Source organism: Myodes glareolus, chromosome 8 (assembly GCF_982192425.1).
Source record: "Myodes glareolus chromosome 8, mMyoGla1.1, whole genome shotgun sequence".
Lineage (NCBI taxonomy): Eukaryota > Metazoa > Chordata > Mammalia > Rodentia > Cricetidae > Myodes > Myodes glareolus.
The window spans coordinates 107637934-107664516 of NC_142033.1; the positions used below are offsets into that span (position 1 = coordinate 107637934).

The following is a 26583-nucleotide window of genomic DNA, read 5'->3' on the forward strand; positions in this document are numbered from 1 at the left end:
GAGAGTGAGTTCCAAGACAGCCACCGCCATACAGAGAAATCCTGTCTCAAATAAATAAATATATAAAGACTTCATTCCAGAAGGCCGGAGGATCTGGTACTGGGCCGCACCACGTGTCAGGGGACGTCCCGGGGAGGTGACCTGGCTGGGGTTGGGCAGCAGGTAACAGGCTGCTCCAGGCTCCTGGCCCAACCGCCCGCCCGAGGGGACTAAAAGATAGGGGAGATAAGGGGCCAGAGGGGTGGGTTTTTCTCTCCAGGGCGGCTCAGGCCAGGTTCTCCCAGAGAATGTCAGCCTCAGGCTGACTTGTAATTCTCAGCACACAGGTGTGTCAACTGTGGCTCCCAAGCCTGGGCAGAGACATCTGGGATTGACAATACCAAGTGGCCGTTTTAAAGCTGGCTAATCATGCCTAGGGTTTATTTCTGTTCCTACCCTCCTCATTAACCACCCTAGAGGCCTCTATTTTGCTGACAAGGTCTCCTGTAACCCAGGTTGGCCCTGGAACTGCTGATCTCGCTGATCTTCCGCCTCGACCCCCTGAATGGTGGAATAAGGTGATAGAGGCCTTAGCCACTGCATCTTATTTATCCAGTTGCTGGAGACAGACCCCAAGGCTTCATGCAAGCTGGGACAACTCCACCTACTGAGCTCCGACCCCAGTCTTGGATTACTTTATTTTACGGACAGGGTCTCATGTACCTCAGGCTGGCCTGTAATTCCCTTCATAACCAACCTTAAACTCCTGCCCCTCCTGACCTTCCATCCACCATTGGTGTGAAAGGCCTGGATCAGCGAGCGTGCTTAGCTCCAGGAAGCTGCTGGCTGACTCAGCAGCAACATGGTGTCCCTGAGTTTCTTACCCTTTTGAATTCAGCTCAGATTTTCCCTGCCCTGACTGTCTATCCCACCTCCTGCCCTGTGCCTCCCTGGTTGGAGAAGTCACCAGCAAAGTAGTCCAGGGTCAGGGTGAAGACTGAGTGTCAGTGACTGCATTGGGGAGCCGTGGCGGGTTGGGTTTGAGAGCAGGGCCTCAAACCTGAGAGCGGGTTTGAAAGCTGAACCCCAGGATGTGGGCGCTCTGGCCAAGGGGAGACGATGGCAGAGAAAGAACCCAACAGAGCAGGGTGATCCTTCTAAACTCCGGAAGGGGAGGCATTTGTGCCCCAGGAGAGGCTTTGGAATTGGGCAAAGGTCAAAAAGATCAGTTAAGAGGAAGGAATCATCGTCCGGACCCTCAGGGTAGGACACGTGGACTGGGAGTCCAAACAGATCCTGACAGCCTTTGATGTCCCTGGAGCGTCTGGCAGCCCTGGACGCCAAGCCCACGCTCCCATCCATCCATCCTCTGGGCATCGGATATCCTGGTGGCGGGAGTCCAGCCTCAGGGTGTGGGGCCAGCTTTGATGCAGAGGGGGGAGGCAAACCTGCTGAGAAGGGGGCAGATTTCCAAGTCTGTGCACCCTCTGAGATCTGAGGGTGGAGGGGAAGGTCAGGTGTCAGGGCAAGCCAGTAGGCCTCAGTTTCCCTTACTGTTCAATAAGGAAGAGAGCAGTTTTGCGGGGGCTTGGTCAGGCAACATGAGTCTTTAAATTTTAACTTTTGTTTAATTTTGATTTTTGAGGCAGGGTTTCCCTGTGTAGTTCTGGCTGTCCTGGAACTTGCTCATAGACCAGGTTGGTCTCAAACTCAGAGATCTGCGTGCCCCTGTCTCCTGAGAGCTGGGATTGGTAGCACTGTTCCAAGTTCTAAGAAGCCATTGTTTTGCTTTGTTTGATAACCTGGCAGGGGTGGAACCCGGGGCCCACAGATTGCAAGGCTAAAGCTCCACCACTGAGCTTTGTCCCTCTGAAGGATGAGGCAGGGGGATTGCGAGTTCAATGGCAGACGGGGCTGTCACGTGTACTGTGTCACATAGGTGGTCGAAGAAAAAGGGTCGCTCCAGAATGTGATTGTAGGTTCTCTGGCAGCCGGGAGAAACGGAAGTTTTTGTACACAAAGGTTGTGTTTGGGGTACAAGTTCCTCACACTAAATCCCCTTTGATCTATTCTATATGTTTCCCTGAAGGAAATCATCACAACCACTCCACAGCCTTGTGCCTGGATAGGCTTGTATCCAAAGTCATGCAATGGATGGAAAACCTCAGAAAAAACAACTCTACAGATCATAGGAAACAGCCACAGTGCTCTACAGTGGTTTTTTTCAAAGTCTAGGAATCCTCAAGGAACACTAATACATTCAACTGTTACCTCATACGGTGAGAAACAACTATAACATTTTATGTTTACCAAAGATACAATGACTCTCCTAGATCCCCACTACATTGAGCAGTTTAGTGAAACCCTTAATCAAAATGATAAAAGACGACCTGGAGCAGGGTCTGGTGTGTTCACCGTTAATTCCCGCACTCCACAGAGGCAGGTGGGTCCATGACATCCAGGAGAGCAAGGGCTGCACAGTGGGGCCCTGTCTAAAACAGGGTTAAAAGCAACAAACAAAAGTTGTCAGGGGCATGGCTCAGGGGTCAAAGAAAATCCCCTAGAATCCCCAGTGAGGGGGCTGGGGGTGTGGTCAGGGTGGAGCCCCGCCTAGAATCCCCAGTGAGGGGGCTGGGGGTGTGGTCAGGGTGGAGCCCCGCCTAGAATCCCCAGTGAGGGGCTGGGGGCGTGGTCAGGGTGGAGCCCCGCCTAGAATCCCCAGTGAGGGGCTGGGGGCGTGGTCAGGGTGGAGCCCCGCCTAGAATCCCCAGTGAGGGGCTGGGGGCGTGGTCAGGGTGGAGCCCCGCCTAGAATCCCCAGTGAGGGGCTGGGGGCGTGGTCAGGGTGGAGCCCCGCCTAGAATCCCCCAGTGAGGGGCTAGGGGCGTGGTCGGGGTGGAGCCCCGCCTAGAATCCCCAGTGAGGGGGCTGGGGGCGTGGTCAGGGTGGAGCCCCGCCTAGAATCCCCAGTGAGGGGGCTGGGGGATGTGGCATAAGAGTAGAAAGCCTGACTAGTCTCAGCAAAGTACTGGGTTCCATTCCCACTAACGAAAATGAAAATTAAAAATGTAGAACGGGGTGGGGGGCTGGAGAGATGGCTCAGTGGTTAAGAGCACTGACTGCTCTTCCAGAGGACCTGGGTTCAATTCCCAGCACCCACATGGCAGCTCACAACTGTCTAAAGATCCAGTTGCAAGGGATCTGACACCTTCACACCAATGCAAATAAAATAAAAAGTTAAATAAACAAAAAAATGTAGAAGAGATATGCAGACACATCTGTTATTTGAGCATCAAGGAAGCAGGCTCACACACGCACTCCATCTGGGCAACCACTTCTGTCTGAAACTACACCCCCTTCACAAACAGCTCTCCCCACACCCACCGCTGATGTCCCCTTGCTTCGCAGGGTGAGAAGCACCATAACTCACACCTCAGTCTGCCTTATTTTTTTATTATTTTTAATTGTTATATTTGAGAGGTTTTCACTATGTATCACAGGCTGAACTGGAACTCACAGATTTTCCCCAGCCTCTGCCTCCAGAGTGCCGAGATGGAAGGCAGGAGCTGCCATGCCCAGCTCTGACCGCTGAAAGCTCTGTGCAGGGTGATGGCCAGGCCAGCTCCTCCCTTCCTGATCCTGAGCCCTGGTGTCCCCCCACTCGGCAGAGCCCTGTGCTCTGTCCTCACAGCAGCCTGCTGGTGTCTCCAAGCAATGCTCATCTCTGCTGTCACAGGAAGCCCAACTGTGACCAAGTCCAACCTTATCTACTCTGCTTCCCCCTGGGGGAGGAGGGAGGCTCAGAATCCTCCAACTGGTGAGTTTGGGGGAATCACTTGCACCTGCCATTAAGGCAGAAGTATAATCACATGTCTGCATGTGTGCGCATCTGTGTGGTCCCTTAGAAACATGCCGTAATCACCATGTGTCTAATGAATCACCTACATTGTGATTAGTCCAATGTTACACCATCACAGGGTTGTGGTTCAGTTTTCTCCAGTGTAGGAGGATGGAGCAAGACCCCAGTGCATGGTGGAAACAACCTAACACGCCCCCAGCCCCTCACTGAGGATTCTAGGCAGGGCTCCACCCTGACTACGCCCCCAGCCCCTCACTGGGATTCTAGGCGGGGCTCCGTCCTTTCCACGCCCCCAGCCTCTCACTGGGAGGTTCTAGGCGGGGCTCCACCCTGACCATAACCCCAGCTCTCAGTGCGGATGCCAGGTATTAAACTGGTAGAGCAGTGTGTACTTTGCTTTTAAACCACTGAACAAGCAGGGCAGTTGTGGCACACGCCTTTAATCCCAGCACTCCGTGAGTTAGAGGCTAGCCTGGTCTACTGGTCTACAGAGCGAATTCCAGGACTGTCAGAGCTACACAGAGAAACCCTGTCTTAAGAGAGGGAGAGAGAGAGAGAGAGAGAGAGAGAGAGAGAGAGAGAGAGAGAGAGAGAACGAGCTCCTGCAAATTGTCCTCTGATGCGTGTGACCCAACCCCCTACACAACAAAATAAACAAATGAACATACTCTTTATACAGGAGGACGGGGAGGGGGGGGATGGTCTGTGTGTATTCCCTGACCTGAGGTCGCTGATATTCTTTCCTGGATTTTACCCTCTGCACAAGAGGTACATTGAACTACAGCAGGACGGCCAGGCTGGGAGGCTCCTCACTGACTCCTAGATCTGGGATAGAGGCTTGGTTGGGAGCATTTTCATAAAAACAGTATTTTGAAGGCTAGCCCTGGGCTGGTGAGACGACTCAACTGGCAAAGGGGCTCGCAGAGAAACCCAAGAACTTGAATTTGATCTCTATTATTTGAATAGAAAAGACAGAAGACATTCTTTTGTGTGTGTGTGTGTGGTTTCTTTGTAGCTTTAGAGCCTGTCTTGGAACTAGCTCTTGTAGACCAGGCTGGCCTTGAACTCACAGAGATCCGCCTGCCTCTGTCTCCCCAGTGCTGGGATTAAAGGTGTGTGGCACCACCGCCCGGCGACAGAAGACATACTATATCTCGTTTGCCAAGTGTGATTTTCACTCTGGTCCTCTGTAACTTCTACAGTTAAACAGAGACTGAAGAGATTTGGAGAGCTGGCTCTGTGGTTGAGATCCTGTTTCTCTTGCAGAGGACCTGGGTTCAATTCCCAGCACCCACTTGTCTGCTAAAAGACTATCTGTAAGTCCAGTCCCAGAGTCTGTTGACGTCTTGGGTATGAGGCAAGCACATGGTACAAAGACACGCATACAGGAAAATACTCATAAACATAAAATAATAAGTCACTCTTAAAACAAAACTGCAAAAGGGCCTGAAGTATGGCTCAGTGTTGTTTGTTTAATTTTTGTTCGATTTTGGTTTTTTTTAAATGTTTATTTATTTATTATGTATACAATATTCTGTATGTGTATGTCTGCAGGCCAGAAGAGGGCACCAGACCTCATTACAGATGGTTGTGAACCACCATGTGGTTGCCGGGAATTGAACTCAGAACCTTTGGAAGAGCAGGCAATGCTCTTTAACCACTGAGCCATCTCTCCAGCCCCGATTTTGGTTTTTTTTAAAAAATATTTGTTTATTATGTATAACAATAATCTGTCTGCGTGTGTCCCTGTAGGCCAGAAGAGGGCACCAGACCTCACTATAGATGACTATGACCCACCATGTGGTTGCTGGGAATTGAACTCAGGACCTTTGGAAGAGCAGGCAATGCTCTTAACCGCTGAGCCATCTCTTCAGCCCTTGGGTTTTTTTCTTTTTAAAGACAAGTTTCCTCTGTAGACCAGACTAGCCTCGAACTCACAGAGATCCACCTGCCTCTGTCTTCTGAGTGCTGGGATTAAAGGCGTGTGCCAACACTTCCTGGCTTTTTTAAAAACTAATCATTCATTTTTATTTTATATGCAATGGCGCTTTGCCTGTGTGTATGTCTGTGTGAGGGTAGTTGTAAGTGGCCGTGTGAGTCCTGGGAAATGAACTCAGGACCTCTGCAAGAGAATTTAGTGCTCTTAACCACTGAGCCATTTCTCCAGCTTGCTTATCAGTTCGTTCGTTCCTTCGTTCAGGTTCACCGGTTCTCACGTTCCACCTTGTGTGTTCCGAACTCATGTCTTGCCCACTAGGTGGCAAGCTTCTCCAAGTGCTGTGGCATCTCATCAGTGCCCCCCCCCACCTTTTTTTCAATGTGGTAAGAAAAAGTACACTTTGTCCTACTGCAGGGGTTGCCTCTTTGGAACTTCTTCCTCGTAAACCTAGTAAGAACGTCTCCTCCTAGCGATGACTCCGGTCCTCATTCCCACACCGGAGCTCCGGTGTCAGCATGGGGACTTCTGGCCCTTTAAGGAGCTCCGCCTCATAGCTAGCAGCCAATCGCCTCCGATTGGTCCCGAGCGCGTCCGAGCGCAGCCGAACTTGACGCACCCGCCCGCAACCTGCCCGACGCGCCTCCCACGCGGCTTCGTAGCTTTTCAGCCAATCACCGCCGGGCGCGCCGGGACTGATCTGCATGACCCCGCCCCTGGCAGCGTCCTTGGCCAATGGGCGCGTTATGTTTGGCCTTATTAGCATATGGGCGGGGCGGCCGCGGGCGCTTGGTTGGAGCGACGCCGCAACCCAGGTCCCGGGAAAGTTTTTTCGGAGGTGAAAAGAGCCGGGAAGTCGGGGCCTGCGCGGGGCGGGGGCTGGGGGGCTCGGGGCGCGGCCTCCAGGACTCGATCTCGCAACAAAGGATCGCGGGGCCGCCTGCCCGAGGACCTCCCGCCCCGGGATCCGCCTCCCCCTTCCCTCCCGGGCGTCCTGGGCACTGGCCTAGGGTTCCCATCGGGGTGTCGGGCGGGACCCCCTGACCTCTGCCGGCCTCCGTTCCAGGTCCCGCCCAGAGAGGCCATGTCCCACGGCCCCCGGCAGCCAGGCGGGGCCACTGCGTGAGTGCGCCTTCCCCAGCTTGTCCCCTCCCTGGGTACCCCGGTCATGCCCTGTCCCATCCTTGGGTACCCCTAGGCATGGCGTGTTTTCACCCCGGGTACCCTCTAGACATGCCCTGTGTGCACTCCACGGGACCCCTGCCCACCCTCGGGTACTCCTGGACCTAGCATTCCCTGTCCCCACTCCATGTAACTCTAGAAATGTCCTATCCCCAACTCAGGGTACCCCAGACATGGCCTTTCTCAGCCCAAGTGCTGCTGGACATGCCCTGTCCCCACCCTCCTGTACCTCTGAGTATGCCTTGGTACCCCTATTTTGGGAACCCCTGGTTCAGTCCTGTCCCTGCCCCCTAGCTCCTGAGACCTCTGGCCATGTCCTGTCAGTATTCACAGATTTCTGACTCTAGGGTCTGTGCTCCCCCAGAATTGCTAGGGTACCCTATGGTCTCCCTCACTACCTGATCTTGCCCCCAAATTCCTGGACGGCCGCGTACCCACCCGTCCCCAGCTTGAAATCCTTGGGCTGTTCCCGAGGTCTGCTGTGACCCTCGGGTCCTCAAACGTTGGGTCCCCTCTCCTCCCTTTTCCTGGGCTCACGTGTGCTCCCACACACTTCTGTGATCCCCAACCACAGGAGTTGGTATTAGGGAATGCTTCCGGCATGGGCATGACCCTGGTTTCCGTGTTCTCAAGGCCTGCGGGAGGCAAGACTCCGGGTCAGCACGGGGCCTTTGTAGTGGCTGTGAAACAGGAACGCAGCGAGGGTCCCCGTGCGGGAGAGAAGGGGTCCCAGGAGGAGGAGGTGAGTCACAGGTTCACATCATAGACGCCTCCCACTGCCTAGCTAGAGGCCGCAGTGCTCCCGCCTGCCTAGCCTGTCAGTGGCCTCAGCGCCACCCCTGGCAGGCTCAGTACCGGCCCAGGACCCCCTCTTGTGACTCTCCAGAGTTCTGACCCTTGACCTGAAGCCCTGTGCCTGAGCTAGACCCCGCCCATACGACCCAGGGCCACGCCCATATGTCCCAGGCCCCTCCCAAGTACACAGCTCCCTCCCTCAGCCTGTGAAGAAGAGAGGCTGGCCCAAGGGCAAGAAGAGAAAGAAGATTCTCCCCAATGGGCCCAAGGCGCCCGTCACGGGCTATGTTCGCTTTCTGAACGAGAGGCGGGAGCAGATTCGCACTCGCCACCCGGACCTGCCCTTTCCGGAGATCACCAAGATGCTGGGCGCCGAGTGGAGCAAGCTGCAGCCGGCAGAAAAGCAGGTGGGGACCGAAGGAGATGGGAGAGGCAGACAGGAGGGCCTCTGGGGCTCCTGGCCAGGAATGCATGCCTCATGGTGAGCTTCGAGATCAGTGAGTGACCATGCCTCAAAGAACAAGGTGGAGAGTGACTGACGGACTGCGGTCTGCACACGTGGGCACAGTACACATCCACACAACTCACACTGCTATCAAAGCCGCACACCAGCCAGGGCCTGTAGGGCGTGGGGTTCAGGGGCAGAAAGGTGAACCAGAAAATGCTAGACATCAGTTAGACGTTGAGAATGTATATTCTCTAAGAGCTGGAGGGAAGGTGGGAGCTATGGAGGGCGGGGCGGGGTCCTGGCCCTGGCTGCCTTCCTCTGGGCTATCCCTAATCTGTGGTTGTGGCCCCCCTCCCAGCGGTACCTGGATGAGGCGGAGAAGGAGAAACAGCAGTACTTGAAGGAGCTGTGGGCATACCAGCAGTCAGAGGCCTACAAGGTCTGCACGGAGAAGATCCAAGAAAACAAAATAAAAAAAGGTGAGTGGTCCTGGGCCTGCGATGAGGTGCCCAGTGCAGATACTTAGTAACAAGACCCTGGCCTGGGAGGGGACCAGGCCTTCCTGAGGATGGGAGACTCCCCCAGTCCTGACTGACCACGCCCTCCCTCTCCACTAGAGGACTCTGGCTCTGGACTCATGAACACACTCCTGAATGGGCACAAGGTAAGGTGCTGGCCGGAAGTGCGTGGGGGAGAAGGCATGGATGCTTCAAGCTGGTCAGGGCCATGTTCAGAGGAGGAAGTGATCATGACCGCTTCTGGTGTAGATGTGCTCCAGTCAGAGGCAGGACCCTTGAGGGCCCAGCATGCAGAGGACTCAGGTGCGTTCACACACACACACACACACACACACACACACACACACGGAGTCAATTGAAGTTTTTTTCATTTGAGAGAGGGCCTTATGTAGCCCAGCTAGCCTGGAGCTCACTGTGAGGCTGAAGGTGGCCTTGAATTCCCAATCTTCCTGCCTCTATTTCTCCAGTTTGGGGATGACAGGCATGGTCTGCATCCCAGAGCTCTGTGGAGCAAGCGCTCCACCCACTCAGCTGCAGCCCTTCCTGCGCCTGACTGTTGCTGAGGTGGGCATGGCAGTGCACACCTGAGCTCCCGACACTTGGAGCTTGTGGTAGGAGGGGTGTGACAGGTTTGAGCAGAGAAAGACCTTGTGTCAAAACACAAGCTGAGCCGTGGTGGCCCAGGCCTTTAATCCCATCACTCGGGAAGCAAAGGCAGGGGGATCTCTGTGAGTGCACAGCCAGCCTGGTCTACAGAGCAAGTTTCAGGACAGCCTGCGCTACACAGAGAAACCCTGTCTCAAAAAACAAAACAAACAAAAAGGGGCTGAAGAGATGGCTCAGTAATTAAGAGCACTGACTGTTCTACCAGAGGTCCTGAGTTCAATTCCCAGCAGCCACATGGTGGCTCACAACCATCTGTAATGAAATCTGATGCCCTCTTCTGGGGTGCAGGTACACATGCAGGCAGAATACTGTATATGCAATAAATAATCTTTAAAACAAACAAACAAAAAAGAACCATAAACATGAAGAGTAAAGTCAATCACAGGAATAAATCTATGCACATAGTGCTTGCTTGGTGTGTAGGAAGCCCTGTTCAGCCCGGTTAAGAGCATCGGTCGCCCCTGAAGAGGACTGGGGTTCAATTCCCAGCACCCACATGGTCACTCACAGCCCCTGAAGTTCCAACTGCGCGCGCGCACATACACACACAAAACAGAAGTAGGCCGCACTGCCACCGAGAGTGGCCCCCGGGAGACAACCGCCCCCAGAGTCCCCATCAAACTCATTGTCATGTCCCAGGGTGTGGACTGTGATGGCTTTTCCACCTTCGACGTTCCCATCTTCACTGAAGAGTTTTTGGACCAAAACAAAGGTGAAGTTTGGCAGGTGTTGGTACCTTGGTTGGAGAGTAAGGGCTGGAGGGGCTGGGGGTAAGAGGTGAGGTCAGGGATGGAGTGCACGTCGCGCGCCCTCAGGACTCTACCCAGTCCCGCCCTGGGCTCTGACTCCCATCCCGCAGCACGTGAAGCGGAGTTGCGGCGCCTGCGGAAGATGAACGTGGCCTTCGAGGAGCAGAATGCGGTGCTGCAGCGCCACACGCAGAGCATGAGCAGCGCGCGCGAGCGTCTGGAGCAGGAGCTGGCGCTGGAGGAGCGGCGCACGCTGGCGCTGCAGCAGCAACTGCAGGCCGTGAGGCAGGCGCTCACCGCCAGCTTCGCCTCGCTGCCCGTGCCCGGTGCGCGGCCCCGCCCACAGCCCCGGCCCCGCCCACAGAGCCCGCCTTCCTGAGCGCCCGACCCGCTCCGCCCTTTCCCAGCACAGGCCCCGCCCCTCGCTGACCCGCTGTCCCGCAGGCACCGGGGAGACGCCGACGCTCGGGACCCTGGACTTCTACATGGCGCGACTGCACGGAGCCATCGAGCGTGACCCCGCGCAGCACGAGAGGCTGATCGCGCGCGTCAAGGAGATCCTGGCGCGAGTGGCCAGGTGCGGGGGCGGGGCGGAGTGCGGGGAGTGCACGGCTCTGCCTCGCGGTCTCCATCACCCCTTTCTGTCCCACAGCGAACACCTGTGACCGAGCACTCCAGGACCGGGAGACGCCCGTCCCCACCCGCCCAGGAAGAAGCTGGGAGTCCCGATGGGGCCGCGCCCCGTGCTGCACCTTGGGGTCTCCAGAACCCCCCACAAATGAAGTGTCAACGGCATCCCTTTAGCTTCGAATCCTAGACTCCCAGGTTGCAGAGCCCGGACCCTCCTTGCCTTGCCAGGAGAGGAACGGAGGAGCCACAGCCGCTCGACTTGGACACACCCCGCCCCAGGTGCAGAGCACGACCCTAGGGCACTCACCGCAGGGCCGGGGGTCCCTCTGCGCAGGCGCTAGGCGATGTGTCACAGCCAGGGGAGGCTGCAGTACCACTCCCACCCCAGCGTCTTCCATCACCCGATCCGGATTTTTAAATAAAAAGAAGTGGGATTTGCACTGAAGTTGTTTTGCGGCTTGGGGGTAGTGGGCCTGGCCCCTTCGCCTGATTCTCTAGCTACTACGGTGACCTCTGGTAGAGGGTCCCAGATCCTTTACTATCCTCTTATCAGGTGGGGAAACTGAAGCAGGGCTGGGTTGGGGTCTCCCATCGACCCGTCCCTCCTGAGGGTCCTTTAAGGGTTCAAGGGGTCGGGCTGGCCACTCAGTTCCACCCAGTTTCCAGACTAGGTCCCTAGCAATTTTACTGTCTTAGAAAACAGCGCACGCACTTCACGAGGTCCTCCAGAAGTCACCCATCTCTCATGCCCCGGGCTTGGAGTTACGTGTCACAGGGGCCACACTGTGTGGCTTTTTATGTCTAGCTCATTCACCGAGCACCGCGACACCGTCCTGACGCTGCAGGCCATGCCCTCTTCATGGCTGAGTATTACTCCAGTGTGCTCCAGGACTGTCCAGTGTGCACCAGACGGTCCAGTGTGCCCGGGACTGTCCAGTGTGCCCCGGGACTGTCCAGTGTGTTCCGAGACTGCCCAGTGTGCCCCGGGAGGGTCCAGTGTGCCGCAGGCTGTCGTACGTCACTCTGGCGGGGCCAGCCTGTGCCTGCGTCCTGTTTACACAGCAGTCGGGATGTCGCAGATAATTGTCTCGGATACCTCTGGCTCCTCCGTGAGAGAGATCTGCCAGGGGACTGCTTAATGAATGAGAGAGTGAGAATATCTGTTAGACTGTGCAGAATGCCACACGCGTGGTGCCAAGGAACTGTCTCCCCTCCCCCCACATGTCCCAGCCCTTGCCCCAGAACCTCCAGGCATGACCGTATTAGGAATTAGGGTGATGGCGGGTGTAATTAACTCCAGTGAGGTCATGCTGGGGCAGAGCGGGCACTGCGCCAATCGAGTGTCTTTTCGAGAAAAGGAAAGTTGACACAGACCTCCGACTGTCAGCTGAGTGATGAGAGGTAGACTGACCAATAGGCCTGCAGTCGGGACAGAGTAGGGAACGCCTCTCGGAGCACGAGGAGGGGGAACACCCCCACTTTAGAACTGAGGGAGAGGGTCGGGCGGCAGTGGAGCATGTCTTTAATCCCAGCACTTGGGAGGCAGAGGCAGGTGGATCTCTGTGAGTTTGAGGCCAACCTGGTCTACATAGGGAGTTCCAGGGTAGCCAGGGCTACACAGAGAAACCCTGTCCCAAAAAAAGAAACAGACAAAAGCAAGCAAGCAAGCAAACAAACAAAAAAATCAACCAACCAAGCAAAAGAGCTGAGGGACAATTAGTTAGTTCTGAGTTTTGTTTTGTGTTAAGGCCTCATGTAGCCCAGGCTATCCTGGAACTCACTGTGTGGCCAAGGATGACACCGAACTCCTCATCCTCCACCTCCACCTCCCTGCTGAGCCGGTGTCTCCAGGCCTAGACACTTTCTCTGTCTCTCAGAAACCAGCTCCTCTGTGGCACTCTGTAGAGAGGAGACCCGGGCGTCTACTTCTGCCCCGCACTCCACTTCATCTGGCTCAGGTCTAGTTCACCACACACCTGCATCTCCATCCCAGCGCTGGGGAGGCTGAGGCAGGAGGATCAGGAGGAGTTCCAGGCCAGCCTGCACTACCAGGAGACTCGTTTCAAAAACAAAACTTATGGGGGGTGGGGGGGGGACGGGGAGATTCGGAGGCACAGGCAGCAGGTGGTCTTTGGCATAAACAGGTGAACAAGAACACATTGGAGGCTCTGGGGACTGAGCCCCAGAGGAGGTCGCAGCTTGTGCAATGGCCCTGGGGCAGAGAGAGGACGGAGGCACGCGTGGCTGAGCAGAGAGGAGGGCGGTGGGCCTTGCGCGGAGCGGGGAGGGGGGCGCGCGGGGCGGGGCTCCCGGGACGCCAGGACTGCGCGTAGCGCCGGAGCCCGGGGCCTCCCCCTGTTGTTCGCGGGTCCCTGGGGAGCTGCGCGGCTGGTCCCGGCGCGGTTTCACCTTCCTGCGGGCGGCTCAAATTCCCGGATCCACTTACACCCGGCTCGGCTGTCGCCGGCCCGGGGCGGGAGGCGCAGGACGCTGCGGACCCCGCGCGCCATGGACAGCGCTACGCCCCGAGAGCCCGGGGCCACCGAGCCCCCCGCCCGCGCGCGCCCGCGCCTGGTGTTCCGAACGCAGCTGGCGCACGGTAGTCCCACGGGCAGGATCGAGGGCTTCACCAACGTCCGCGAGCTCTATACCAAGATCGCCGAGGCCTTCGGCATTGCGCCCACCGAGGTGAGGTCGGACCCTAGGCCCCACCCGGGATCCATCTGCACGCTTCGCGAAAAGCCGGACGAGACCGTGTGGGTGGGGTCCCCACATCCGCCGAGGACCCGACCCAGGCGTCAGGACGCCGCCGTGGCTGGTGGGTGGGAATCAGCTCAGTGGGCAGAGTGCGCGAACGGCCAAATTCTGTCGCCCACGCAGAATAAACAGGTGTAGTAGTGTAAGGCCTGTTATTCAGTGCTGGGAAGTTGGAGGCGGGACGATGGAGAATTCAATCTCCAGTAAACTGGCTACACGAGACCCTTAAAACACCACTTTTAATTTCTTGAATTTAATTTTTCATGTTACGTTTCTTGTTGTTGTTTCTTTTCTTCCTTTTTTCTTTTCTTTTTCTTTTTTTCTGAGACAGGGTCTCACCGTGTAAACCCAAACCCAACTGTCCTGGAACTCGTTCTTTAGACCAGGCTGGCCTTGAACTCACAGAGATCCGCCTGCCTCTGCTTCCCGAGTACTGGGATTAGAGGCGTGCGCCACCACTTAGTGTGTTTTTAGTTTATCGCATGTGGGGGCACCAGAGCAAATGATGGAGGTTGGGGAACCACTCGTGGGGGCAGTTCCCCCTAACACCATGTGGGTCTCACCTGCTCCCATCCCTTTGTTTGTTAAATTAGGGTAAGATCTCACTTTGTAACCCAGGCTGGCCTGGAACTTGCTCTGTAACCCAAGCAGGCTTCTAGCTTGCAGCAATCCCCTTGCCTCAGCTCCCCAGCTTCTGTGGTTACATTGGTAAACCAGGATGCTTGGGGAAGTCTGAGACTCTCAGTCATCCTTCTGCCTCAGTCTCCTGAGTGCTGAGATGACAGACAGACCACCATGCCCGCAGTCAGGCCTGCCCCCTTGTTCACAGGTGAGCAGTGGGGGCCACGGCTGTGGCTCATGGGCGCACAGGTGCCTCTGGCCTCCAGGGGGCGCCCACAGAGCCCATCTACCCCAGAAGGGTGTGCTCAGGGTGGTACCTCTGTGGCTGATTCTGGTCCCTGTCCTGTCCGGACAGATCCTGTTCTGTACCCTCAATAGTCACAAAGTGGACATGCAAAAGTTGCTTGGGGGGCAGATCGGACTGGAAGACTTCATCTTTGCACACGTGCGTGGAGAGACCAAAGAGGTGGAGGTAACCAAAACAGAGGATGCTCTAGGACTGACCATCACGGACAACGGGGCCGGATACGCCTTCATCAAGGTGCCTGTGGGTGTGTGTGGTGACGTGGGTGGTCTGGGTCTAAGGAGACTCTGGGGACCCTGGGGAGGATGGCCCGGGCGGCCCCAGGAGTGACCGATTCCCCACAGAGAATCAAGGAAGGCAGCATCATCAACAGGATCGAGGCAGTGTGCGTGGGGGACAGCATCGAGGCCATTAACGATCACTCCATTGTGGGCTGCCGGCACTACGAGGTAGCCAAAATGCTGCGAGAGCTGCCCAAGTCCCAGCCCTTCACCCTGCGCCTGGTGCAGCCCCGAAGAGCCTTCGGTGAGGACCACTGAGCCCCAGGGTTGCCCCAGGTCAGGGAGAGGCAGGAAACGGTTTTCTAAGACAACAGTCTGATAAGCCCAGGATACCCACAAATCCAGTATTTAGACAGGGATGACCTAGAACTCCTCATCCCGGCCTGGTTTGCGATGGCTTCTTCGCAGTGTGCCAAGGATGCTCGGGTGAGGAGAGGCAGTTGCTTCCAGAAGAGTTTCTCAAACTTGACGATGCCAGCCGTGTCCTGGCGGCTTTCTCTGTGGTGCCCCAAGCTCTTCAGGGTGCTGAACGCACTCTTGGTCACAAATGTTCCCAAACATCACTCAGGGTCGCTTAGGGAAAGAGGGATTGTAGGCGGGGCTCCACCCTGACCACGCCCCCTAGCCCTTCAACAGACTTCAGGAGCCAAAGGCAGGCAAACCCTGAGTTTAAGGTCAGCCTAGGCTCCAGAGCAAGACCCTGTTTACAGAAAAGAACAAACATGGTAAAACAGTCTGCACAAAACAGAACACTGTCCCTGCTTTGTCCCCGCAGACATGATTGGCCAGAGAATCAGGAGCAGCAAGTGTCCTGTGGAAGCCAACGTGAGCAGCGGGAGGGAGACACTGCGCCTGCGCTCTGGGGGCGCTGCTACCGTGGAGGAAGCGGTGAGTTCAGGGTCTGCTAGGAGTCCCATAACCGATGGTGTGGCCACAATTAACACCTTTTCATGGAGCCAAGAGTGCGGATGGTAGCCCAGGGCTGTCGTCCCAGCACTCAGGAGGGTGAGGCAGGAGGATGATCACAGTAAGCAGCCTGATTCAGAGCGGGACCCGGGTCTCACATCCTCAGTTTCCCAGCTTGTGCAATGGGTACCGGTTAGAAGGTGGGGAAGCATGAATAACTCCAGATCACAGGGTTCCAGGGGTGTCAACTGTCCCTGGCCAGAGATGCAGGAGGGACCGATTGACCTCCAACTCATTAGTATTGGTTCTTTTCTTTTTTTGCACTTGTGTGTAGAGGCCCAAGTTTAATATTTGTGTCTTCCTTTCTCCCCAACTTTAAATTCTAAAATTGCATTCATTACTCTATTACATTCTGCCTGCATAGTGTGTGTGTGTGTGTGTGTGTGTGTGTGCATGCGTGCGGAGGTCAGAGGACACCTGGGGAGTCATTTCCCCCCCCACCTTTACGAGGATTCTAGGGGCTGAACTGAGGTCCAACCTTCTCTCACACAGAGCGCCTAGACAATTATAATTCTGTGTATCAATTGTACTAGATAATGTGTGTCCTTGTGAGATGTTTCACTCCCGTGTCAAGCTTGTTTGAGGGCACCCATTACCCCCTTATCCCCTCATCATATCTCCCACTCTCCCTCCCCCCAAGACCTCCTCCTACGCTCACCTCTTCTTCTTCTTTTTTGTTTTTTGTTTTTTTCGAGACAGGGTTTCTCTGTGTAGCCCCAGCTGAGCTGTCCTGGAACTAGCTCTCTCTCGTAGACCAGACTGGGCTCGAACTCATAGAGATCCTCTGCCTCTGTTTCCTAGAGTGCTAGGATTAAAGGCGTGAGCCACCACCACCCGCCCACACACCTCTTTTTAATGTCACATGATTTACTTCAGGGGCTGAATAGCAGCAGCTACATGACCACCAAAGAAAGTGTTGCTCACACCGTTAAGCTGTCTGCTTATCCCTCCTTGGGGCGGGTCGCCCAGCCCCTCCCCTTTGCTGTCTATCAATCCATCCGGAGGACGTCACCCCTAGCCCTAGCTTCCACTCACCCATCAATCCTTGGGCGCGCGTGCCCAGCAGCCCTTTCCCCCTAGCAACCACCAAAGGTTTATCAACCCTGGTCCTGCCCGTCTCTCACCGGGCCACTCACCTGTCCGCAGCCCAACGACTTGGAGGTGGCGGCAGCGCGCAGGGTGGACGACCTGCTGGAGAGCTACATGGGCATCCGGGACCCCGAGCTGGGTAAGCGGCGCGGGTAAGCGCGGGATCCCCGGCGTGGGCGGGGGCGGGAGTACACGCCCGAGCTGACAGTTGGTTCTGTCGGTGCGTCTATCTGTCCTGTCCCTCTGTCCATCCCTCTGTCTGTCCGTCCTTCCATCTGTCCAATCCCGCAGCAGCTGCAGTGGTGGAGACTGCCCGGAGCGCAGCGGGAGCCCAGGCCTTCGCGCGCGGCCTGGACGCCGTTCTGGGCGAGTTCGCCTTCCCGGACGAGTTCGTGGTAGAGGTGTGGGCAGCCATCGGCGAGGCCCAGGACGCCTGTGGCTAGCATGTGCGGGGGTCCGAAGCCCTGGGCCCAGCCCCCTGCCGCAACGCCGCTCCAGGACCCAGGACAGCCCTGTTACCCGGCCTGGTTCTAGAACCCGGCCAAGTTCTGGAACCCAGGCCCACCCCAAGACCCAACCTGGCTCTCGAACCAAACCTAGTTCTGTAACCCAGGCCAGGCCTGGGGCCCAGCCTAGTTCTGGCACCCAAGTCAGCCCTGAGACCCAGTCCAGCTCTAGAACCAAAACTGAGGCCTGGCTCAGCTCTAGAATTGATCACAGCTCTGTAACTCAGGCCTACCCTGAGGTTCAGCCCACTTCTAGTACCCAGGTCAGCTCTGAGACCCAGCCAGGCTGTAGAACCCAATCTCGTCCTGGGACACAGCCTGGTTCTAGAACCCACAGCAGTCCTGAGGCTCAGACCAGCTCCGGAACCGAGGGCAGCCATGGGGCTGAGCCCTGTCCTAGAAGCCACCCTGAATTTGAACTAGAACCCAGCCCTAGAACCCAGGCTGGCTCTGAGGCCAGACCTGGTTCTAGAGCCCAGAGCAGTTCTGAAAACCACACCAGACCAGAGACCGAACCCATACCTAGAACCCAGGGCAACTCTCAGGTCAAATTCTGCTCTGAGATCAAGACTGCTTCTAGAATACAGACAGGCCCCGAGGGTGGACCGGGTTCTAGAACCCAGGCCCACCCAGATAGGAATCCTGCCTCTAGAGCCCAGCTGGGCCGGGGGTCTAACCCTGATGCTGGAGCCCAGGTCATGACTGACCCTCAGCCAGCCTCCAGTATCCGGCCAAGTCCTGCCCCACAGCCCCACTCCAGAACCCAGCTGGTCTCCGAGCGCCATCCCAACTCTGAATCCCAGCCCAGTTATGAAACCGTCGCCACCACCGTAGCCTGGCCCTTTCTTAACGTTTGGAATGACTCTGGAGGACCAGCTAGCTCGGGAGCCCAGGCAAGGGCCACCAAGCCACCGGCTGCTGGAACCCAAGCCAGTTCCACTAGCCAGCCTTCTTCCAGACCGCTGCCCCAGGCAGGCCGCCAGAGCCATGCTACAACAGAGTCCAGACTCAGACCCCAGCCCTGCTCCCCAGCCTTGCCCCCCAGGACCTCCCAGCACCCTGCACCCCAGGCTGGCTCCAGTGGTGAGTCAGACTCTGAGGATCAAGCAGCGGGTGGAAGCCAGCCTGCTATGACGGCCGGGCCCCACTCCCAAATGGCCTCCATCTCCCATGGGAGGCCCAGCCCCAGGGTGCTGGGCGCCCAGCCCTCCACATCCAGAAGTCATGGCGGCTCCAGGGCACTTTCCAGCTCAGGGACCCAGACAGACTTCCACGCCTGGCCCAGCTCCAGAGCCCACGTGGGTGTGGCCAGTCATGGAGGGTCTCAGCCTCGGCCACTGGCTGAGAAGGAGCCCAGCTCCTCCAGAGCCCAGTCTAGTTCTGGGGGCAGATCTGGTGCAGGCTCCCGAAACCAGCATCTGATGACAGCTGGAGCCAGCTGTGCCCCCCAGCTAGACGCAGGACAAAGGCTTGGCTCTGGAGCCCACTCGGTCTCTAGAACCCAATTCACTCCTCAGGGTCCAGCGTACGCTGGAGCCCAGGCTGGTGCTGCAGAGGCCTCGCATCCCAGAACCCAGCCCGACCCTAGCCCCAGCGGTCCGGGAAGCCTGCCCTGCTTTGGAGCCCATCTTCTTAGCTCTAAAGACAAACCCCGACCCCAGACCCCGGGCCTCCAGCCTAGAATACAGCCTGATCTCCCTGCCCAACCTCAGCCTCCAAGCCCACCACTCACAAGAGCCCCCACTCCTGCCCCAAGCAAGGTGGCTGGGCCTCAGCCTCAAGATGGAAGCCGGGTCACAGCCTGCCCCAGGCCAGGTCCTCCAGCCTCCCATCTGGGCCCCGGGTCACAAGCCCCCACCACTCCCCAGAAGCCAGCCCTTTCACCCAAGCCCCAGCTGGGACCCCAGAAGTCCTTGCCCCCCACCATATGCGTCCCTCCTAGCCCCTTCCCGGGGCCCCTCCCCCACCAGGGGTAGCCGGGCTGGAGCTGTCCCCTGGGCACAATGGTGGAACCGAGGCTTGGGTTTCAGGAGCCTGGCTGCGAACCCTGAGTAAGAGGATCCAACCACAGAAGCCGGGGTGGGGGGGTGGGAGGAGCAGGGAGCTCCCTGGGGACCTTGGTAGTGAATAAAGCCTCGAATCCCCACAGCCCCATCTCAGTGAGTGGTTTGCATCGAGTTGCGAGTTGCAGGGGAGTGGGGCGAGCAGACAGCATGCTAAGCTGGGTGCTTGCTGCACACCTCGGATGTGCATCACCAGGCCATTTAACTGTTTATTGAGCAAGTGCATTGGGTAGCCACAGGGGAGGGGGGCTCCAGACCTGGCTGTGGGGACCCCACCGGATGCTTCCAAGGTCGATGACCCTTGAGTCCAGCCCAGAGGAACATGAAGCTTGGTGTTTCAGACCCAGGCTTTGGCAAGATGGGGGAGGCCCCACTCAGGCTCTGGGTCTCGGCTCGTCCCCACATCCCCAGGTTGTCCTGGGAGGAGTCTGGGGATTCAGGGAGGACATCCCTAGCATTGAGGGGGCATCTTAGGGTTCACAGGAGTCGGCCCTAAGCTGGGGGCTCCCCTCTTTAGACCATAGAGCACTCCACGGGCCTGTGGTAGTCACTAAGGACCTAAAGTTTGAGTGACGCTGTCCTTCAGGGCCCACTGAGCGTGGCCTGGGCTGGGGGAGGGTGCAAGGTCAGAGCCCGGAGCCGTGAACTGAGTCGTGGGTGCAGGCGCCGAAGCACGGACCTACGAAAGAGGATGTAGACCCAGGGGTCCAAGATCTGGTTCCACGTGGCCACGCGCAGGTAAATGAGTAGCTGGTGTTCCGTGGCCCGCAACAGCTGCCCAGAGGGGCTCATGACAGGCGGTGTCTGCAGCAAGGTCTGAGCGATAAAGACCTGCAGGAGCAAGCAGAGAGGGCTGTGCTGTGTGACCTTGGGGGAGCGGGACAACCTCTCTGAGCTGCCGCTGTAGGACCCAGGAAGGAGTACAGGCTTTTGCTTATATCCTAGCTGGACGGAGGCAGAGAAAGTAAACTTGGCTCAAGGCAGCAGCACACCCAGCGCCTCAAGGCAGCAGCACACCCAGCGCCAGGCTCCGACCTTTTATTCACTCTCTGTGTAGGCCAAGCTGTCCCGGAATTCACTCTGTTGACCAGCTGGCCTTGAACTCACAGAGATCCACTTGCCTCTGCCTCCCGAGGGCTGGGGTTAAAGGTGTGCACCACCACATTTTAGTTTTAGACAGAGTCTGGTCAATTGCCCAGGCTGGCCTGAGACTTAATCCTGAGTGCCTGGGCCACACAGCTGCTTTCCAGGTGGATCTGCTTTGTGCTGCGGAAGCCTGTATACAGTTGGCACATCATAAATGTCTGCTGAAGGAATAACGCCAAAGAAATAAAATAAAAGGCCTTGTGCCCATGTTATAGCAGGGCTCCTCCTACCAGCCGACTCCACCTATACAGGGTTCCACGGGGCAGCCAGGGGACACGTGTGGTCTGGCCATGCTATCTAGAACGTGTTTCCCTCATTTTCTAGCAGGAAGACTCTTATTCACCCTTCAAAGTCCTACTCGCGAGTGCCCAAACCCAGACACATCTTCCTGTGACAGACCCTAGAGGCCTGGAGGGTGTGAACCCGGGGACCGGCCAGTGAACTCACCAGCAGCGGCATCCAGCACACCGTGGCCACCACCATGATGCCCACCAGCTGCACCATCATCTCCACCTCGCAGTCCCGCGGGCGCTGGCGCGCGGCCTCTTGGCCGTGGTAGACGCGGCAGAGCGTGGCCACGCTCACGGTGTTGAGCAGGAAGGACAGCCCGACGGACACGCCGCCCAGCAGCGCAAACAGCAGGCCGAAGGCCACGTCGGCGCGCTGCGCGCCCAGCGTCAGGAAGCACCAGGAGCCCGGCCACTGCACCGAGTAGCGGCCCAGCCCCAGCAGCGGCAGCAGCCCGAGCGCCAGAGCCGCCAGCCACACGAGCGCCACGGTGGCCCAGGCGCGACGCCCGGGGGCCGCGGGCCGCCAGAAGGGCCGCGTGATGCCCACGTAGCGCTCTGAGGCCATGGCGGCGCCCAGCAGCAGCGGGCACAGCCCGAAGAACACCATGGCCACCCCCATGAAGTGGCAGAGGCGGCAGCCGGGGTCGGCCGCCTGCCAGGCGAAGAGCGCCGCGTGCTGCGCCACCACGATGGCGCCGGTGACCAGCAGCCCCAGGAAGTCGGTGAGGACCAGGCCGCACAGCAGCGTGAGGAAGGACGAGCGCGGCGCGGGCGCCCGGGCCAGCGCACTCAGGGCCAGCAGGTTGGAGCCCAGGCCCAGCACGCAGAAGGACGCGGCGAACCAGGGCGATGCGATGAGGCGCCGCTCCTGCGCTGTGATGGTGGCGTTCATTGGCCGGAAGCACGGCCCGGGCAGGCTGCCGTTGGGCCACATGGCTCCCAAGCTGCCTGGGGCGTCACCGCCCCATGGGGCGACCTGGGGAGACGGGCAGACAGGGTGGACGAGGTGATGAATGGCCCGGCCTCCTGCGTCCTAACGCCCTGCAGAGCTGGACCTCAGTTTCCCCATCCTTCACCCCATCCATCGCCCCGGCCCGCTTTGGTACCTGCCTCGAGGCCAGCTCATGGCAATGGCCCTCGCCATTCCTCCGCGTCCCTCGCCCCTCACGTCACTTTTATAATAAGAAAGGAACCCAGAAGCTCTCGTTCCATTTTGGGAACAAGAAAAACCCAAGCTAACCAGGACACATCCCCGGGGACAACGGCAAGGACCTGGCGTCTATTCCACAGCCTGGTCCCTCCCAGTGCCGGGAGTGTCTGAGGCAGGAGGATGGCTGTGAGTTTAAGTTACACAGAGAGATAAACAAAGCCAAGACTGGAGACAGGTGGGCATTTGCCAACGTCAATAACAGCCTCAGGCCGACGAACAGTTCCTGTGATCCTCCTGCCTCGGACTCTGGGTGTGAACCATGTTTGGTCTTTTCCCTTAGTTTTGCTTTTTCGTGTTTAACATTATTTATGCAAATGTGGGGGTGTGCATGGCACACACACAGCTCTGGGGGCCTGGAGGTCAGAGGACAACTTGCAGGAAGCAACCACCTCTCCTCACTGAGCCATTGCCAGCCCTTGGTGTTCTCTTTCTCTCCCTCTCCCTTAGGCCCCTTCCCCTCCCACTGAGTTCTAGGGTTTTGTTTCATTTTTCGAGACAGGGTTTCTCTGTAGCTTTGGAGCCTGTCCTGGAACTAGCTCTTGTAGACCAGGCTGGCCTCGAACTCACAGAGATCCGCCTGCCTCTGCCTCCCGAGTGCTGCTGCCACCACCACCTAGCTGAGCTCTAGGGTTTTAATGGCTGGTCATTCAGGGTTCAGGAACCCCTGCTCTTGTTCCCATGCAGAGACTCAGTATCCCCTCCTGTAAAGCCTGCTGATGCTGAGAACGATTATCTTTTATGTCCACTCCTGGTACACAGTAGGTGCTCAATTCATGCAGCCCAGAACGCTCCAGGCGGGCAGGAGCAGTTCCCTGCCTCACTCCCATCTCAGCCCAGGCCACCGACTGAATGGGCCTTCCCATTCAGAGGAGGGGAAACTGAGGATGGTGCTGTCCTGGCTCTGAGGCACTGTGCACGTGTTTGAGTTTCTGTGACTCCAGCACTCCACCCCCAACCCCTGCAAGGCAGGTCTACATTGGTGGCCGCCCCCTCCTCTGTCCCTGTCCTTGGCCCAGTCTTAACTCTGGGTCCCTCATGTTTGCTGTGCCCCGAAGCAAGCCCCTCTCTCTGCCCAATGCTTCAGCCTGCTGAATTCTGTACCAAGGATGGCAGTTTCCAGTCTCCCCTCTGCCTGGTGCTCCCTCCCCTGGGGTTCAGGTGATAATGGCAGGCTCAAGTTGCCCAGGCCAGACCTGATGCAGGGCCTGGCAGCCTCCCAGGCAGGCCAACCGCTGGGGCTGTGTGTTCGCAGGGAGTTCCGCAGCCTTTCTGCGCCCTTCCCTTCGGATTCCACAGCGGCAGGGAGCTGTGGGAGTGTAGATGGGCTAGCCTAGAACTCACCGAGATCCTTGCCTCCAGCCCCACTGTGATGGCAAGCACAGGTCTCCCTCTGCTGCACCTGGGTTAGGGTCGCTTCCACCCTGACCCCGTGTGCTCCAGGATTCTAGAATCCTGTGGTCCTGAGTCCTGGGGTGTGGGGTGTGTGGCGGAGCCCAGCCAGGGCGGCTCTGTCCGCTTGGGTGGGGGGGCAGCGGTCTTCTGTCTGTGATGGAGCCTCCTTGTCATGTGTGCACCCTGGGGCACTGCTCCCCGTTCCTTGAGGCCCAGGCATCGGTAGCTGGAACTCAGCCACCAATGTGGAATGTGGTGTGTGGCTGGGTTCTAAGCGCCAGGCCCCTCCCCCTCCTCTCAGCTCATCCGTCTCCTTCAAGCCTCCGCACCCGGCCCTCAGAGCAGCCTGGGCTTCTCCAAGTCTCCACCCCAGGGCCACTGGGCACAGCCTTAGTTTCCTCCTGTACAATGAATTCGTATCCCCTCGTGGCTTTCTGGTAACGAGACCAAGCCCTGGCCCTAGCTGTGGCCAGAGGGGACTCTGTGCCGCCTCTGCCAGCACCCCAGACACCTAGTGTGGTGCCCCACACCCCCCACAGACCCTCAGGGCTCACCACAGGCTGTTTCTCTCCCTCCCACAGGGCCGCTTCCTGTTTGTGCCGAAGCCCCAGGGTGCAGGTTTCATCTCTACTGACCGCAGAGATGGTACAGCAGAGAGAGGCTCGGCCCGGGCCTCAGTTTCCTGGTGTGTTCAATGGATGGGTACCAGGACCTGAGGCCCGAGCTGAGCCCATGCATGTCCACACGAGTGTGCACAGGCATACACACACCCTAAGTCACATGCCACGGTCCCCAGCTCCATCACTGCCTGAGCATCTTGGACTGGTCTGGTCCAGACTCAGGGAACCAGGATACCCAGGGGCCACCAAGGGAACCACGTCTGTGCACTGGACCATTGGAGTAAAGGCCACACCCGGGATTCCCTCCAGGGAACTTGGAGACCTGGCGGCTGTCACCACACTCCAGGGGATGTGGTTCATCAGAGAGGTCAATGGGTCTGGGCTCCCCAGCGCAGGCAGCTCACCTCGGCAGTCAGTGCTAAGTCTCATCAGGGAAGGGGGGAACTCACCCACAGGGTCGGTACCAGGCTGTCGCGGTGGTAGGGGACTCACCCACAGGGTCGGTACCAGGCTGTCGCGGTGGTGGGGGACTCACCAGAGCTGGCAGTACCACTGTGCTTTCCCAAGTCGGGCAGAGAGAGCGGGAGCAAAGGCCCCTGGGGAAACCAAGTCAGGGGCTGAAGACAGAGGCCCTGGGGCTGTGGGCGGATGGTATAGCGCTGAGGACCCCCAGGGGCACGAGGCTGGGGGGTTGTGACAGTGAGGCCGGCTCCCACCACGCCCTGTCTCCATCTGTCTTTCTGCCTTTCTGTCTCTCACCAGCCCCGCCCCCTGCTCTGGCCTCGCCCCACAGCTGTAGCTGGGTGCTTGGCTAGGGTGGGAACTGGGCAGGGCACAAGGGTGCTAGGGAAGGTCGGCTGTTGACAGGCCACTGACCCAGAGGCCCAGGCCCGTGCGGGAAGAGCTGAGGGCAGGATGGGGCTGGTCCTGGCAAGGCAGCAACCAGGCGTCTTCCAGGAGGCCAAGGTCCGACTGCTGGGGCCATAGGGCTGGAGAGGGGGTGGCGGGGGAGGGATGCTGTGGGGGAGGCAGATGTCAGGCTGCCACCGGAGATGGAGCAGACTTGGGGACCCCTCCCCCAGCCCATGAAGTTCCGCTGTGTAGTCCAGTGAGCTGTGCCCTGAGGGATGGATAGCCGGGCCGGGAGGCGACCTTGGGCCTCTTTGGCCTCAGTCTGCACACTTGAAGAGTCCTGGTGGGGACCAGGATGCCTGTCCTAGCCGTGACCCCAACCCACCCAGGTCCATGGCCGGTCCAAGGTCAGCTGGGCTATCAGCAGCCGGAAGCCCCTTTCCTGCTGCCCTGCCCCTCACCCATCTGGCCTCACTCCTGGGGGCTCTCCCCACCCATCCCATTATTCAGCCCTGAACCCTAACTGGCCTCTTTCCTGGTCAGGGGCTGGCTCCAAGCCTTTTGTAGCTTCTTTCTGTTCTCTCCCAGCTGGACCTGTCCTTGCTACCCCAGATTTCTATGGTTAGGGCTGCCAAGCCAAAGTCCTTACCGTCCCCAAAGTTTGGCTAGTAATTAATGCTGTGGGAAAAGGGTCTAGGGACTGGGGTTTTGTGGGATGACTATGTGTTCCTTTGATCTGGAGTACAGGTGCTGGCAGGAATGTTTGGTGGGAGTGTGGTGCCTTGTGGAGCTGTGGCGTGAGGCTATGCTCCCAACGGGGACAGGAACGGGGCAGGAGAGAGGGGTTATGGGACGGGGAGGGCTGACGTCCTTTCTTCCTCTGGACATGTCCGCTCTAGAGAATCAGGCAATGGTAAAGGACACTCAGCTGTGTCACCTCCCCACAGTATGGAGGGCACAGCGCACAGCGTGCATGTGGAAAATGAGGCAGAGGGGAAGTGTGTGCGGAGGCCACACATGGCTCCTGACACACGGGCATCGCTTAAGGCTCGCTGCAGCTGGGGGTGGGTGTGGAGATGGCCGGGCTCAGGATGCACCCCCTGTGGCTGTGGCTTCCTCCGAGGCCAGGCCAGGGGTGCCTATTCTTAGCTCTGGATGCAGTCAAAGGAAGGAAGAGGCTGGAGCGGGAGCTGGACACTGCTTCCGGGATATCAGGGCACCCGTGGGGACAGTCTGCCTCCTTGCCAGGCTCCCTGTGCCCCCATGGATCCACTGTCTTCTACACAGCAAGGCACCTCAGGGTCTCCCAAGGCTGGAACCCTGCTGGGGCTGTGCACACAAGAACCAGCAGACCAGAGATTTCATGGGACAGGTGGTAGGAGAAGGAACTGATCCCTTTTGGTTCATGTAGAGAAACTGGGGCCCAGCATGCAGTGCACCACGCATGCATCCAAGTAACTCCTGAGCTCAGATGCCCTGGCCTGGCTGCCACAGGCTCCACGGGGGCACTGAGTGTTACTGTGTGGATGGCTGGTTTGGACAGGTCTGGGTCCTGCTACATTCTCAGGCCCCTGGACCTGGGCTGGGCAATGCTTGTAGCACATCTGGGATGCAGTAAGGTATCCTTGACCTCCACTGGATGCAAACCAGGACCTGGGGGCAGCACCAGCAGCACGTTCCCAGAAGGAATGGTCTTGGGCTCAGGTGGGCGGAACAGACTGAGTT

General features: G+C 58.0%; 3 protein-coding genes across 6 annotated transcripts; 2 read left to right on the plus strand and 1 right to left on the minus strand.

The window, feature by feature from the left end:
* The first annotated feature begins 6539 nt into the window (after positions 1–6539).
* On the plus strand, positions 6540–11201 carry Hmg20b (high mobility group 20B). Its single transcript, XM_085692440.2, has 10 exons — positions 6540–6611; positions 6840–6895; positions 7589–7697; positions 7954–8157; positions 8557–8677; positions 8816–8862; positions 10022–10094; positions 10242–10457; positions 10576–10708; positions 10784–11201. The coding sequence occupies exons 1-10, from the start codon at positions 6540–6542 to the stop codon at positions 10794–10796; spliced, it is 1044 nt and encodes a 347-aa protein (XP_085548566.1). The 3' UTR covers positions 10797–11201.
* Positions 11202–13081: 1880 nt separating this feature from the next.
* Gipc3 (GIPC PDZ domain containing family member 3) lies at positions 13082–17361 on the plus strand. Its single transcript, XM_087909334.1, has 6 exons — positions 13082–13449; positions 14495–14680; positions 14788–14968; positions 15500–15612; positions 16837–16918; positions 17071–17361. The coding sequence occupies exons 1-6, from the start codon at positions 13270–13272 to the stop codon at positions 17220–17222; spliced, it is 894 nt and encodes a 297-aa protein (XP_087765460.1). The 5' UTR covers positions 13082–13269; the 3' UTR covers positions 17223–17361.
* A 2141-nt stretch (positions 17362–19502) lies between these two features.
* Tbxa2r (thromboxane A2 receptor) lies at positions 19503–26520 on the minus strand. Of its 4 annotated transcripts, none has more exons than XM_085692445.2 (3): positions 24542–26520; positions 20942–21760; positions 19503–20179 (listed from the first exon to the last, which is right to left on the minus strand). In XM_085692445.2, the coding sequence occupies exons 2-3, from the start codon at positions 21716–21718 to the stop codon at positions 19931–19933; spliced, it is 1026 nt and encodes a 341-aa protein (XP_085548571.2). In that variant the 5' UTR covers positions 21719–21760; positions 24542–26520; the 3' UTR covers positions 19503–19930. The 4 variants fall into 4 exon arrangements, with proteins under 4 accessions (XP_085548571.2, XP_085548570.2, XP_085548568.2 ...); XM_085692444.2 differs by having other exon boundaries at positions 24499–26520; XM_085692442.2 differs by having other exon boundaries at positions 24456–26520.
* Positions 26521–26583: the final 63 nt, after the last annotated feature.